The sequence below is a fragment of the Phodopus roborovskii genome, unplaced genomic scaffold, assembly GCF_943737965.1.
Source record: "Phodopus roborovskii unplaced genomic scaffold, PHOROB, whole genome shotgun sequence".
NCBI lineage: Eukaryota > Metazoa > Chordata > Mammalia > Rodentia > Cricetidae > Phodopus > Phodopus roborovskii.
In genome coordinates, this window is record NW_026126517.1 from 39,089,554 (window position 1) to 39,105,522 (window position 15,969).

General features: G+C 49.6%; 1 protein-coding gene across 1 annotated transcript in view; it reads left to right on the forward strand.

The window, feature by feature from the left end:
• Positions 1–484: 484 nt before the first annotated feature.
• Itga11 (integrin subunit alpha 11) overlaps positions 485–15,969 on the forward strand; it is a 94,058-nt gene continuing 78,573 nt past the window's right edge. The window contains exon 1 of the mRNA XM_051197707.1: positions 485–583. Coding sequence (XP_051053664.1) covers positions 532–583 — 52 coding nt within the window. The 5' untranslated portion in view covers positions 485–531. The remainder of the gene's footprint in view (positions 584–15,969) is intronic.

The window sequence follows — 15,969 nt, forward strand, 5'->3', positions numbered from 1 at the left end:
CAGGAAATGGGAAGACAAGAGAGTGTGTCAAAATGGTTTGAGGAGGGGGAATACATACAACTTGTCCAAAAAAGACCTGTCCCAGAGTGACCGCGGGTCATCTTAGGTTCCCCTATGGTCTTTATGCAGCTCTTTCCCCTAGGAAATGAACACCGTAACTCCTGGGCAGACCCTGATTTGGTGGGGATGGATGATAGGCAGGTGCTCCACTGGCTAGGTGGCTGGCTCCCAGGAGACATCATCTATTATGATCCTGAGCCTAGATGGGACTGGGTGGGAGCGACATGGAGAGAACGGGGCAGCAGCTTGCTGCCTGCCCAGGTGGCAGAGGGGCCAAGATTGGCCTGGAGCCAGGGCTGCCGCGTGTCTGCGCCCCTCCCCGTTGCTGGAGCCCTCCCACTTCCTCTGTGCCGCTGACAGGGAGTGGGAGCCCGGAGCAGTTCAGGCTCGGGACACAGTGCACGCATCGTGGCTGTCGCTCTGGCTCGCAGCCCCGCGACCATCGCGACACCCGCTGCTGCATCGCGGGCCATGGACTTGCCTAGGGGCCTCCTGGTGGCCTGGACCCTCAGCCTCTGGCCAGGTACGTTTTCCCCTCGCCTCCCTTTGCTTCCGGGAGCCCCTCCCTAGTCCTCCAGGACCTCAGCTCCAACTGCGAGGAGAAAGATGAGATTCACCTTCCTTGGCACTAACTACTTGGGGACACGGGTATGCAGGGAACCGGCTGCTGTTAAACCGTCCCCCGTCCGGTCAAGATAGCAAAGGAGGGAGGTGTGCCGAGGAAAATCTAGGAATTTGGTGTGTTTGGGAAGAGAAAAGGGGACTTGAGTTTCTGGAACCAGTGAACATCTTGGGTGCCCCCATGCAGCTGTGGGAACAAGTTCCCACGTGTCCACCTCCACCGGGCCACTGGGGTATTCCTCCATTGCCGAGGGTCCAAGTTCCCAGCTGGGGAGGGGACAGATCTGTGCGAAGAGAGCGGTGACCGGACCGGACTGCCCTTCTGCTACCCGAGGCGAAACATCCTGATGTTTAGAGAGCCAGAGGATGGTGATCCCCGGAGACCCAGGAGCCCTAAGAATCTCCGAGTCCCTCCAGTTCAGCAGCTAAGCGTTGGCAAGCCCTCTTCATCCCGACCACAGGCAGCGGGCACAATCCCTCAGCCTAGGACCCACCGGTGGGAAAGATACTTGATACTTAGCATAGGAACAGAGTATCCCCAACTCGCACTCGGAATTACGCAATTATTCAGTAATTCGGGGGAAGCCGCTGCCACTGAAACGCCCGACACTGCTTAATGTTCTCCAGGTGTGGGGGCGCAGAGGGAACCCCAGCACCCGTGGGAAGGGAAGAAAGGCAAGCCTTTAGGCTCTAAGCCTGCGGTACCCCGGCTCAGGCCTCCACACTGCCATACCCAGCGCAGCTTCAGCCAGCCCCGCTGTGCTGCGGCTAGCGAAAGTTTTCCTGGCCGGTTCACAGTGTGGCAGAATTGAGCCAGACCCTAAGAAACCAACTGGCCGGGTACTGGCTGCCGGCCTTGACGCTCTTTCTGACTGGCACTGGCCCTAGCTGAGACCGTTAGGAAGGGACAGAGGTGGTAACAGTTGGACAGGTGCCCTGGAGGAGTGCAAGTAGAGACCCATCCCCACCAGTAGGTCTGAACTGTGATGTGTTACCCCAGACTGGGGACACAAGTGTGCCTTCCTGTCCTTTGCTGCTTCTGGGAGCGCCTGCAGATGAAAGGCCTCTTGTAACAAGCTGGGTTTCGTTCTGATCCCAGGGCACAGTTGGAAACAACATTCCTGCGTGGTTTGGGGTTGGGGGAGGGGCGGGGGAAGCGTTGTGGCCGGACATGCAGCTTCTAGAAAGCTCCGAACTGGAAGACCACTGCACTTAGGAGAGGAACTGTCTGCAATCACTAGAGATCCAGTCACAGGAAGGACAAGAAAGCTTCTGGGTGGCTCCAAACAGGTGGCCCCAGAAAATGCGGACGACACAAACACCCCAAAGCTAAGAGTGAGAGTTTGGAATCTAACTCCACACAGACTTTGTGACCTCTCCATAAGTTTTTCTCGTGGGGGACAACGGAGGCAGAATTCCACAGAGCTGTGAAAGCTGTCTGGTTGGCTGAGTTTTGGCGCACAGCGGGGCTCCATCAGTGACTGAAGGGGGTGGGGCAGTGAGGGATGGGGGTGCTGAAGGACCTCTCCAGACAGGATTGTGACTCGTTGCTCCCTTTTTATAGAGAAAGCCACTTCTGCTTTATGTCTGGCCAGTTTGGGCTTTTTAAAATATGGGGTTTATTAATAGTATCAGTCAAGGCTGGAAGGGCGTCTGTTTGCAAGAAGGTAGGGCTGGACCCCTGCGGCTGGACCCTGCCATGGCTAAGAGTAAAGCTAGAACTAAGTAGCTAGGCAGAGGTAGGAGGGAGTTAACAGAGCAGAGGAATTAGAGTCTGTGTGTGTTCAGACAGGAGAGATTCAGTGTCTACCAGATAAGTAAGGGAGGCTTCCTGCAGGAGGAACTGGACCCCCCTTCCCCCAAAGCATAGAGTGATTGGGACCTAAAATGACATCGTTTATATTTCTAAGGACTAAAGAACAAAAGAGTCACAATTTGTGTGTGTGTGTGTGTGCTCAAGTGTGTGAGGGTGTGTGTGTGTGTGTGTGTGTGTGTGTGTGTTGGGTGTGTGGATGCTTGCATATATGTGTAGATTTCAGTGTGAAACCTTAGAACTACTTCAAGTGTTGTTCCTGGCATCATCCAGTACTATCCATCTGAGACTGTATTTCACTGACCTGAGGCTTGCCAAGTTGGCTGAGCTAGCTGATCGATGAGCCCCAAAGATCTGCCTATCTCCACATCCCTAGCACTAGGGTGGCAAATGCATGCCTCAACACTAGCTTTTATCTTAAAACCATAGAGGTGGCTGACTGGTCTGGACTCTGTGTACTGGAATGGTCTGAGGGATGCTTGGAGCATTTCCTTTACCTGTGAGGCATATGGGTCTGATGGGAGGCCCCAGGATCAGGCAAGATCAGGCAGTGTGGGAATGAAGCCCCAGAGTCTTGATGTCTAGAATTGACCTAGACTCTGAAGCTAGGCCTTACTGCCCCTCCCAAATTACTACCTGTGCCTTGGTTTCCTCTTCTACAAGGTAGGGGTAGCAACAGAATTCTTAATTGCAAAAACTGAGTAAGTGATTTACCTAGTGCTTGGTGAGTGTCACCGTACTAAGCCATCTTCCTCCCCAGCCGCCATATCATAAGTCAAGGCTCTAATCATTAAGGATCTAAAGTTGCTCAGATACATCCCTCTCAAGCTCAAGTACACAGACGTCTACAGAGGTATATGGGAAGCTCAGAGACACGTGTGCCAGGACTCTCAATAAACCAAGACACTCCCCACTCCTCCTGGCAAGGACCTGGCCCTAAGTCTTGGTCCCAGAAGACTAATATTTTGGCCCTGGAGTTTTCCTAAAATCAGTTTGATCTTGGTGTAGGTGGTTCTTTTGTGTTAGGGAAGGAAAGGTATATCCTTGTGGGTAGAGGTTCCTCTCAACAGGAAAAACAGGTGAAATGCTTGTGCTGTGGCTATCGGGAGACTGGAAAGGCTGAACTCTGCTCTCCAGCTCAGAAAGGCTGAGTCTGAGATGCAGTTGCTCAAATTGCCTGCCCTTGTCCAAGCCCCTCAGTTACCATAAGCTAGGCCTTGAGTTCCCAAGGAAATAGGCCGATTCCCCTCTCTTTCTGCTTAGCTACCATACCTGTGTCCCCTACTCCTCAAAGAGGAATGCAACCCACAGCCTCCTCATGGGTCTCAGCCACACAGGACTGGAGGCTGTCAAAGAGCTCACTCAGTTCTCTTCTCCTACTTGCCTTTTCTGAATCATGCTCCCCTCCATATGCATTCTCCTCATCCCCATACACTGGCCCTGTGCTTCGACTAAAACTATGTACTGAACTGATTGGCTTGGCTCTTGCTGTGTGGACGGGAATTCATTTGGGGAATTTGAGGAACTCTCTTTCCTCTCCACAATGCCCAATTTGGGGTATTACTGTCTCTCTGCAAGCTTTAAGTTCTTTTTGATTCAAAATTGATCATCGTAGTGAAGCTATAAAGATTAGAGATTGTCATCACATCTGAGAGCTGGGAAGAGGCTCAGTCAGCAAAATGCTTGCCAGGAAAGTCTGAGAAGCCTAGTTCAATCCCCCAGAACCCATGAAAAAAAATCTATGAACTACCATGCCTGTGACCTCAGCACTGGGGAGGCAGACAGAAGATGGCTGGGGAGAGCTAAATCAGAGAGCTCCAGGCTCGGTGAGACCCTGGCCTCAGAAAGTAAGGTAAAGTGTGATTAAGTTACATCTGACCTTGACCTCTGGTCTTACATACATCTGCACATATTCATGTACATATAGCCACACACATGAACATGTAGACACAACACACACATCACATCTCAAACATGACGTCTCTCCTGCCTACTTAATCATTACTACCCTCTCTAACCCCTGCACTGAAGATTGTCGCCAAGGAGCCACAGCCTTGTGAAATTACCTTCTCTCAAAGACTTTGTGAGCTCTGGAGATAACCACACACGCTCAGCACGGAACGGCTGCTACAGGGAGCAGTGGTTAAGGTGGGGACAGTCCCAGCCCCAGTGTGTCAATCCCCATTGATCCCATTCTCAGCCACATGGCCAGCAGTTTGTTAACAAAAAGAGAATGGAGTCATCTATAAGTTAAACTTCCACAGGAAGTTTTCCTATGGTGTCCTTAATACCTAGGTTATAACATGGGTGAAATCTCACCTGGAGGGAGCAGTCCATGTGGCCCAGCTGTCTCTCATCTCTTTCACTGGAACATTAACTGCTTACCGTCGACTGAGCAGTAATAACCAGACTGCCCAGATTCAGATCCCTTCTAGGTGGGTGAGCCTGGGCAAGCCCCCCCCCCCCAGCGGCTGTAAAATGAGGAGAATAACCACTTCTCAGGCTGATGCTCTGGTTAATGGCCCATATGCGATCCATCCATGCTCACTGTACCAAATGGTCCCTGGCAGAGTGTAAGCCTCTGTCCATGGAAGCTGGTCATGTCATTCTCATCGGTTTTTTTTTCTTTTTGTGTGTGTGGGTGCGTGTGCATTCACATGCTATGTGTGTTGAGGGGGACTGCAAATACCAGAAGAAGGATCAGATCCCTTGGAGCTGGACTTACAAGTGTTTGTGAGTCACCTGAACGTGGAGGGAACCAAAGTTGGGTCCTCTAGAAGAGCAGTAAGTGCACTTAACTGCTGAGCTGTCTCCGCCGCACTTCATCATTTCTTACTTGGCTTATGACAGGCATGGTGGCAAGCTCTTTCTCACATTCCATGTAGTCCCATGGAGTCACAGCTTTGGTTGCCAGGTTCCACAAGACAAGTTAAATAGCTAGTCACAGCAATAGAACCAAAGATCTCTCCGATCCCCGGAACCCTGCTCTTTTTTCCCCCCAGTATGGGAGTGGTATTGAACTCAGGACCTCAAATATCCTGGGCAAGCACTGAGATGGATCTCTGGACCCATAAGCCCCTGCTCTTAATTAATGGGTAATGTTCTCTCTAGAAAGTGAGACTTGGAGTCTTCAAGAAACAATAAGATATTCTTGGGAAGGCACTGTTCAGAGGACATGGGGTCAGAATGCAGATACCCGCTCTCGTTGGCCAGAAGTAGGGCAGCCTCCCTCCATTCTCAGCTATACAGAGAATCTTCCAGGTGGGAAAGTGATCCCCAGGTGGTGTTCCATCAGAGTCAGCCCCCAAACCCCAGGGACTTTATCACCTGCCTCCAAATACCCAAAACACTGAATTCCCACTCTCTCTCCCACTGTTGCAATCAAGACATGCTCAGAGTTCCAGGCCTAGTAAGCTAATTTTTAATTGAGGCTGAACATCTCTAATGAGTGAGAACAAGTTGATCTGTCCTACCCAAAGCATTGGCATTTTGACTGAGTGGTGCCTTGAGCCAAAGGCATTAAGGGCTGGTGGTAGAACTCAGGTGAAGCAGGGATCTGCTCGGTGTGGTCCAGCCCCTCACTCTCCTTGTCCGACAGGCCCTTCCCTAGCTACTGCCTCTAATGGACAGCCTGATGCTTTAAGGAGGAAAAACCCAGCCTGGGGCTTTGGTGCTGCTCAAAAGTAGGCAAAGATTTTTCCTTATGGTGTATGGGGCAACAGAGTTACCATAGCAGCACACTCCAGGATGCCAAGCAAAATGGCACAGGGAAGGTATTTCTGCCTCTGTGTTAGAGGCAGACAGATAGCTCTCTTTCTCCAGCATCAACCAACTGAGCCAGACTTCCAAGACTCCTGACAGTTATTTCCAGGGCTCATCTGCTCTTTGCAGGAAAGTCACAAATGGACTAGAGAGTGCCACTCTTAACAGTCTGAAAAGAATATTCCATATGTTTCTATTGGGTACCAGGAGAGGCCAGAGATATGATGTATCTCAGATTCATGGGGAAACTGAGATGCAATTATTGAGTGAGTCCCATGATTTTCCCAGGATCACTTGGGGACTAGGGCCAAGTCTTCTAGCCAGAGGTGAGATTAGCTACACCAGGGAGACTTAACAAAGAATAATAACAAATGGCTCTCTGTAGACAGTTGAGGAGTCTCTGTAGACTGCTGGGGGGTTCTCTGTAGACCACTGGAGGTTCTCAGTAGAATACTGACAGGTTCTCTGTAGACTGCTGAGGGGATCTCTGTAGACTTCTGGGGGGGGGGAGGTCCCAGTAGATCACTGTGGATTCTTTGTAGACCATTGGAGGTTCTCTGTAGACCACATGGGGTTCTCTGCAGATCACTGGGGGGGTTCTTTGTTGATCACTGGAGTTCTCTGTGGATAACTGGGAGGTTCTTTGTAGATCACAATGGTTCTCTGTAGACCACAGGAGGGCTCTCTCTGTAGATCTCTGTAGATCACTGAGAGTTCTCTATACACTTCTGGGGGTTCTTTGTAGATCACTGGGGGGATTCTCTGTAGATCACAGGGGTCTCTCTGTAGATCACTGGGGGTTCTCTGTGGATCATAGGGTGGTTTCTCTGTAGACCCCAGGGGGTTGTCTGTAAACCACAGGGGGTCTCTGTAGATGTCTCTCAGACTTTACCACCCCCTTCTCTGTCTGGCACATCCCCAGGCCCCTCACCCTGTCTTCCTTCCAGCAAAAGGAACCACAAGATCATCATCATTTCCTCTCCTGGAATTGCTCTTTTCCTGGAAATCATTGCCAGTTGGTAGAAACTGTAAAACTCATAAATGATATGTAGACAAAGCTACTGTCATTTGGGTCGCCCCACACTTGTAGGACTTGCTTTATACAAACTGTGGGACTTCACACAAAATCAAACTCAAGGCCATCTGTTTCAAAACTATTGAACTTTTCAAGAAATAAGGAACAACCCAAGTACAGAATTCTCTAAGCCTTTCAATCATATATCAGCAGAACAGCCTTGCTCACATGGGTCTCCCCCACAGGCCTGTCCTCTGGAAAGAAATACAATCATGCTCCCACTTCACAAAGTAGCTTGGAATTTGGAGTAGGAGCTGATGAACTATACAACGAAGACAAGCTATCTGTGTCCCCTGGTGAGGCCGTAAATAATTTGATTGTTAGATAGCTAGTAGGTGGGAAAACCAGGGAATCCAAAGGGAACCTTGGGAAGACTGAATTTGCCAAAGGTCCCAGGCAGAGCTACAGTAGACAGATGGGCAGTGCAGGGATGGAGCACCAGGAGGTGGCCAGCAGGAGTCGAGGTGGGGGGCAAAGCTGGGGAGGGCCATTCCCACTCTATGATTTCAGGCACTGCTGGGGTTGAGTGTCCCAGTGAAGAAATCATGATTTGAGATGTGGCACTGGCAGAGGCAAGGTCAGACTGGCTGGGGAAAGAGTGCTCCCTCAAGAAGAATCCGTGTTCTAGGGGGTAGGGTAGAGGGGCCCTAGGACCCTGAGTCCCAGGCCACCTTCAGCTTTCTTTGTGTGCTCATGGCAGAGGAGGGGGAGGCCAAAGTTCAACTTCAGGAGCCTTCCTCGGTCTCTCCACTTTATTTGAAGTGTGCGTTATGCACACATGTGTCTGCATGTGTGTCCCACTGTATATAAGTGCACATGCACATACATGTGCATGTGTGTGGAATCTCAGAGTTTACATAGGTGTCTTCATTGATTGCTCTCCACCTTTATTTATCGAGGCAGGGTCTCTCACTGAATCTGGAGCTCACTAATCTACCTAATGCAGCTATCCAGCTTGCTTTAGAGGTACTGTCTCTGCCCCCGAACATCTGCTATACCTGCCTGGCTTTTATGTTGCTTCTAGAGATCTGACCTGTAGGTCCTTATGCTTGCACAAGCACTTTATCTACTGAGCCATTTCCTCAGCCCATGCACCTTTTTTATTTTTTAGACAGGGCTTCCCACTGAGCCTGGGGCTCTCCAATTTGGCTAGATTGGCTAGCCAGCAAGCTCCAGGGATCTTCCTGCACTTTATCAACTGAGCCAGCTCCTCAACTTCAGGTTTTATTGTCCCTTTTACCCCACCCATCCACACCTCTCTGAATAGTAGCCAAAAAAAAAAATCTAAAATACTGCATGATCAGCTATGGCTTGCACTAGCAGGAACATATGCATGGGTGCCTCATAGCCCCACAGCATACCAACTGCCTCCAGCCTCCGTGCTATAGTTCCCCGTACCTTCCCTCCTTTCTCCTGGCTGCCTCCTGCCTAATCTCAGGCCTCTTGAAAGCCTTACTTGACCCCTGCAGATACAGTCTGGGAGCCTTAGTTGTTTGAGCCCAAGGCTAGTCCTTCCTCACCTCACAGCATTCCAACCACCTGGCCATCTTCTCATGCAACCTTGGGAGCATCACAGGTACAGAGGGTACATCCCTGATCACCTGCATCCCTAACCTTTACACAGGGCTACCACAGCAGGCACCCAATGCGTATAGAGTGAAGGAAAAAGCTATCTACACATCCATGAAAATTGAAGATATCTGAGACAAGGCACTGGCTTTGCACATCACTTCCGGATGTCCTAACACAGTAGCCTGTGGGAGCTAGATGCTGTATCGCGTATTCGCCTGCAGATGAGAATGCTCTTATTGGAGGAACTTATGGTATTGTAGGAGTGGGTAGAGTTTGGGATAAATGACTGCAATACAGGAAAAGATTTAAGAAAGCTATAAGAGAGCTTCAGATGCAGGACTCAGGTTTCAGGGGCAAGAGACCAATCTGGCATCAGGAAGGGTGGGTGTTAGATGCTCCATCAGCAGGATGCCAGATAATGTGCTGTGGGAGACTATAGGAATGGGACAGTCAGCTAAGACCACTGAGAAAGGACATAAATGCCAATTAGAACATTTGTGTTTGGTAGACACTGATGGTGTCTGAGGGAGAGTAGAGAAATGTCCTAATCTGTGTTGAGAAGCTTCCTGAGGGGAATAGGAGAAAGCCAATACCATAGGACAATGACAAGAAGGTGGAAGGATGGGGTGGCTACTGCAATGATCCAGGCAAGAGAACCCAGAGCCTGAGACAAGTGTGGGTGAAATAAAGGAGAGGTGAGGTGAGGAGATGAAGACTCACAGGTCTGGGTCCTAAGAGAAGGACTGGTGTAGGAGTCAAAAGGTCAGGGCTTCTGGCCTGAGGAGAGTGTGAGAAGTGAAGAGGTTCAAACAGGGGACCTTGAGTTGGTTCTGGACTTGGTGGGCTTGTGAGGTGGGTGGAGTGGCACTCAGGATCATGTTGGCTAGCAGCTCAGAAGCTGGTAGGACCAGAATTTGAACTGGGACCCATCACACAGCTGGCCCCAGGGACCTATACATTTGAGTGAGTGCTAGCAACCAAGAGCACAGAGACACTGTTCCTCCATCCCCCTTCCAGGCAGTGATTCATGCCCTAAACTTAAAGAGAACTCCAATTCTGGTTTTAAAGAGCAGAAGAAACCATCGAAAGAGCCAGGCCAGACCACAAGCCAGTCATCAGCCATGGAATGTGCTTGCTGCTGACGGTGAAGCCAGCCAGGAGCAGAGGCCCTGAAACAGGCCCTGCCCATTATCCCAAATGGGACCAAATTGCCACCCAGATGTTCTCTGGTCTTTTCAGTCTGGACCTGCCTGAGTTCTATCCAGTACTTCTTAAACCTAGCCTCTTATCCCACTTCTGCACTGGAGCCGGGTTCCATATCACCCTGGACCTAAAGTCTCCCTTCAAATCTTCATTCTCTGGTCCATGGAAAGGACTAAGACCAGGAGGCAGGCAGAGCCTGAGGGGTTACCACAAGGAGGTCTTGGAGGAGTTCCTGTGGCTTGTGTTAATAGGTGTCTAGTGGGTCTCCCCAACTTTTCCCTTGTCTCTGATGGCTATTCCACACTACAACCAGGAAGATGCTGATAAGTCAGCTTAGGCCATGCTGCAAATCCTCCAGGGCCCCCCTTCTTACCCTGAAATATCTGCTTTTCTAACTCTGCTACACCTAGGGCCCCAAAGCCCCAGACACCGTGTGTATTAGTTACTTTGTATTGGTTACTCTGAGGCTGTGATAAAAAACACTGTGGCCAAAGACAACTTAAGGAAATACTACACAATGCCCAACAGAATATGGGTATTCAGTAAATCCTAATTTACTAATGTAGATATGGAGTCACTTAGTCAAAATCACCCAGGTAATAAAACTACAGACTGGGGTTTGAATTCATGCAGCCAAACTTTCGACCGATTTTAAGAGGGTTTAGGAAAGGCTTTCCAAAGGCCATACCACTGCTGTCAATCAAGAGAAACGGACCCCAAGTTCAGTACAGTTTGACCATCTCGGGAACCTTTCTTCTTGGATCTTCTTTTGTTTCTTTCCATCCCTTCCATTATTTTTCCTTCCCTTTCCTCCATTTCCAGGGTTTCATGTAGCCCAGGCTAGCCTTAAATTTACTATGTAGCCAAAGATAACCTTGAGCTTCTGACCTTCCTGCCTCTTCCTCCCATGTACCAAGACCACAGCCAGTTTACACAGCACTAGGATCAAACCCAGGGCTTCATGCTTGCTAGGCATGAATTTGTTCAGTTGTTGGGAACTGAACTCGGGACTTACAGAAGAACAGCCACTACTCTTAACCTCTGAACCATCTCTCCAGCCCTCTTTCTTGCATGTTCATTCACACTAATCTCTGTGTTTCACCTAGTCTTTTCTCATCCACCACAGCATAGGTATGCCAGGTGCAGCCACGTGGTCCTCAAGAAGCACAGATCTCCTTCAGCCTCTGCTCTCAAGAACTTAGAAGCTATGGGGCATCCAGTTTGACTGGGGAACTTTTCATGAGATAGACCTAGATGTTCTCCATTGCTGCAATGTAACTTCTTGGCTGCTGTGGCTGTCCCCATGTGGGTTTGTTGAAGCTCCCTTAGGAGACAGCTGTCCTCTTGAGGGGCAAGGTGTCAGTAGAGGCTAACAGGTGTCCAGTTGTGAACTTTAGGGCAGTCTAGTCTACAAAGAAATTTCCAGGACACCCAGGGCTGTTACTCAGAGAAAAACAAAAACAAGCAAAAACCCTGACCTATACCCAAATTCAGAAGGACTTCCATATGAGCCTCAGGGAGCCAAGCCTTCCCCTCCTTAAAGTCTCCCTTGCCCAAGCCATGTCAGTGGCATCTAGCGGATCTATGTTGAGCTCTATGCAGCCAGAGAACTTTCTAGATGGGTGTGGGCATCCACTGCTGGGCGAGCCTGCTGGCTTTGAAGGGAAGGTCCCCACAGCTCCTTTTTTAGTTGACATTCAAAGAACCAGAACAGGGTGGCCGGCAGTTCTCTGGGCCCTCATTACTCTCCTTCCTCTTGTCTAAGGGAAAGCCCTGCCACAAATTGCACATCTCAAGCTTTGCCCTGCTGTTTGCCCGCCTTTGCCCACTTCCCCAGCTGAGGCTAATCTTGGATGCACAGCTCCCTTTATTTACACACCCAAGGCAAATGAGGCCCAAGCCCAGGCCCTGGGAACCATACAGAGCTCTTGGAGCTGGTTAGTATGTCAGAGAAGTGGGGGACATGGTACAGCTGTTGAGGCTAGATACTGTACCTCTTGCATCTGGATGAACAGTGCCCTGGCAGCTGTGCTGTACAGTGACCCCAGGAGTAAAGGGATGAATTGAGCATACGTGGATTTCTTTAAACCCTATGCTAGGACTTAGAGACTAGGCACCTGGTCCAGCATGTACCTTTTCCAGAAAAGGAAACTGAGAGCTGGGAAGAAGAAGGGATTGGCCCACAACTGCAGCACAAGCTAGGAACCCTACTTGGGTTGGAGCTAAAATTTCACCACTCTAAGTTTCTCCATTCCCTGAGACTATAGCTCTCACAGTCCCTTTAACTTCTATTGTAGGCTAGTGCCTCGCACTTGTATACTTTCTGTCTTTCACAAATGTACCATGATCACCTGTTGTGTGCTCGGCATTTTCCTAGGTGCTAAGGCTAAAGAAGTAAAGACAAAGTCCCTTCCAGTGCTGTGCTGTATAATGCTTATCAATTTATTTTGTCTCTTGGGATGAAGTGGAGAGAATTCGTGTGTGTGTGTGTGTGTGTGTGTGTGTGTGTACAAATGTAGGTGCATGGCACATGTGTGAAACCATGTGGAGGACAACCTTGGGCGCCAGTCCTCAGGCACCTTCCACCTTGTTTGAGACAGGTCTCTCTTTCCCTGGAACCTGGCTAGCTGGCCTTTATAGGGCTCCTCTTGTCTCTGCTTTCTATAACAGCAGGTGAGCAGCACATGGATCTGAACTCATGTACTCATGCTTATGATGCAAATGCTTTACTGACAGCGCCATCTCCCCAGCTCTGGGAGATTTATTTATTTAAAGAAGCTGCCAATTACCCTATGTGAATCTTCCTATCCCAGTCCGTTTGAGTTTGAATAATACCACCTCTTTTTTCTTCTTTTTAAAATTCTAATCCCAGTTCCCCTCCCTCCCACCCTTTCTTCCCCCCATCTCCTCACTTCCCCTTACCCCACCACCTCCCATCTGCTCCTTAGAGAAGATAAGGCCTCCCCTAGGAAGTCTACTAAGTGTGTTCCATCATCTCGTTGAGGCAGAACCAAGGTACCTACCCCAAACCACCCGTGTCTAGGCTGAGCAAGGTATTTCTCCATGCAGAATACCTTGTGAGAAGGCTCCAGCACATACTGGCCCCTTCCCCTTGTGTGACTTAAACCACCTGCAGTTATTTTTGACTGTGAAGAAAGTAAGAATATGCCATGAGGGAGAAAAATGGGTTCTTCATAAGATGATCAAACGATCTCAGAGGCTTGACATTTAAACTTGACGTTGAGAAAGAGCCACCAGCTGAGTAAATATCTTACAGAAAAGGATGGGGATGGCTCAGTTAGTGAAGAGCTTTGCTAGGAGTATGGCTCAGTTAGTGAAATGTCACCTTATGACTATTAAGACTTCAGTTTGATTTCTAAAACCCATGTGAAAAAAACCAGTGGTGGGGGATACACACTTGTAATCCCAGTTCTGAGGAGTCAGTGACAGGTGGAGCCATGGGGCTTGCCTACCAGCAGCCAAGTGGTGAACTCTAAGTTGGTGAGAGACCCTGTCTCAGGAAACAAGGTGTGTGTCACCCTGAAGAAGGACTCTTAAGGCTGTCCTCTAGCCTACACACACACTCAAGCACACACACACACACACACACACACACACACACACACCTGGAACACACACATAAAGAGGGGGCAGACAGACAGACAGACAGGCATCTGGAAGAATGTTCCAGACAAAGAGAACAGTCTCAAGGTAGAAGACAGGAGTGTGTGAGACCTATGGAAGGTCCTGTGGCTGAAGGACAGTAAGTGATAAAGATTCTGATTTAGAAGGGACTGATGCGATCTACTCCAGATGCAGTGGGGGTTTTTAACAAGAAAGTTTCAGATCCATACAGGTTTTTGTATTGTTTTGTTTTAAATCACTCAAACTGTGTGAAGAGAACAGCCTGGAACTACCAAGTTTCCATTGAAAGCTTGGCGATGGAGCTCTGTTTTGATCAGTTTCCCTCCCTAGAGAGGAGGAAAAATGGTATTAAGAAAGAATGATTCACTGGCCATCATCCAGCTATGGTTCTTACTCTTGAATAGTCACACATGAGTCCTCTGCAGGCATCGGATAGTTCTCTGGGCTGAGAGGGAAAAACTATGCTAATTACAGCCAACTTCAGTGTGCCATTTGCTGATTTCAGTCTCCAGGCCTGTTTCCTATGAGGTTGACATCTGCTTAACTAGCACATTGGCAAACTCCTGACTTACTCCAAACGGAAAGGGCCACCATGATTCTTCCTGCTGCTTCCTCCTCCCTCTCTGCCTCTGTGGGTGCTTCTCCCTGTGTCTCCATGCCATCTGACCTACAAATACCTGGTCTCCACAGCACAGGTGAAGATACCTTGGCATCACACAGGCCCCACCTGGCTGTTTACCATCCAGGAAGTTCTTCCTCGTGTAGATCCCCAAGCTCTTTGGAGAGCTAAGGGAGATCATATTATAGCAAGCAGTTGACCCAGCATAGACTGTGTCCCTAAGAGAATGGGTAGACTGGAGGTAAGCCTTTGCTCGGGAGGGAAACTGAGGAAGAAGAGAGGTAGACTAGCCACAGCAGGCCTGGAAGATGGAAGGCCTCCTTGGCAGAGGGCTGGGAGAGCATGGGAGGTGGGAAGGGAAAGGAACCCTCTGAGACCCTTCTCAGAAACTTCCTGAAGTGAATGGACCAGGGGAAGCCCTCTAGGTACACTCACTCTTCCTGTCTTCCTGTCCCCATCAGGCCCAGGAAGTCTTCCATACTCTCAAAGTGGACCCTGTCACTATCACTTCTGGAGTAAGGATGCCCAGTCCTCTCTTTATCCTTGAGAGGGAGTCTTCAGACACCTGATGCATCTTTTTCCACATGTTAGATCACAGGTCCATAGAGAGCCAGGGGAGATGCCACTGTGGCCTCAACCTTCCAGGGACCAGAGCTTGCTTCTCTCTGCTGGCAAGATCAGAGCTGCTGTCTGCCAGAAGCAGCAGAGGGTGTGGCCTAGGGACCCGCTACTTCCCAAATGAGATAATGTCCCTATGAGACTTCTCTTGAGCCAGGCTGTGCTCATATGAGGTACAGAGAGGTGACGCCTTTCCAAGGAAGCCTCCCCCTCAGCTTAACCCCCTTTTTCTCCCTTCTCTGTCCACACCCAACACCCACCCAGACATTTTAAGTTCCCCCTTTCCCAGACCCTATGGAAGAAGTCATTGCTTCCCCTGTGTAGCATGCCCAGCATCCTGCTCCATTCCCTTGACTGTGCTCACAGCCCATTATCTATTAGGGCATGGTGTTCTGTACCTGCGTGAGGGAGGGAACCTATGCAAGCCCTACCCATAAACAGCTCTGTCCTCCTCCTGCTTCTCAACTGGAGAAAAGGGAAGAAAAGGAGAATGAAGGGGACAAGAAGGGGAGGAAGAAAGGTGTGTGGTGGTTGGCCATTGATAACAATAGCTGGAAGAGTATAAAGTTAGATTCCATGGCGTTGCCTTTGAAGAAGGCCAGGATAATTCACAGTTAGCAGAGGCAAGAGGTCTTGAAGGGCATTGTTGGCTAAAGAAGTCTGTGTGTGAAGAAGAGAGTGTGAAGTAGGCTTTGTAAGAATAAAGGAGCTAAGTCTCTCTCCTGAAAAGACCCAAGCGCAATCAAGTTTACTCTGTACAGCCAAAGACCTGCGGTAAGATGGGAGCTGCTGTCACAAAGCTGTCACCCTCCCTATCTGACTCTACTGCACCAGGCTAGGTGCGAGTCACCCAGAGAGGTGGAGGATGCAGTTCACCTTCACAGGAACCCTAAAGCTGAGGGATACTTGTGCTAGCAGGGAGGAAAGGAACACCCCTGGAGACTCCTGGGAAAAGGCCACCTGTCTGTCCACAGGAATTCT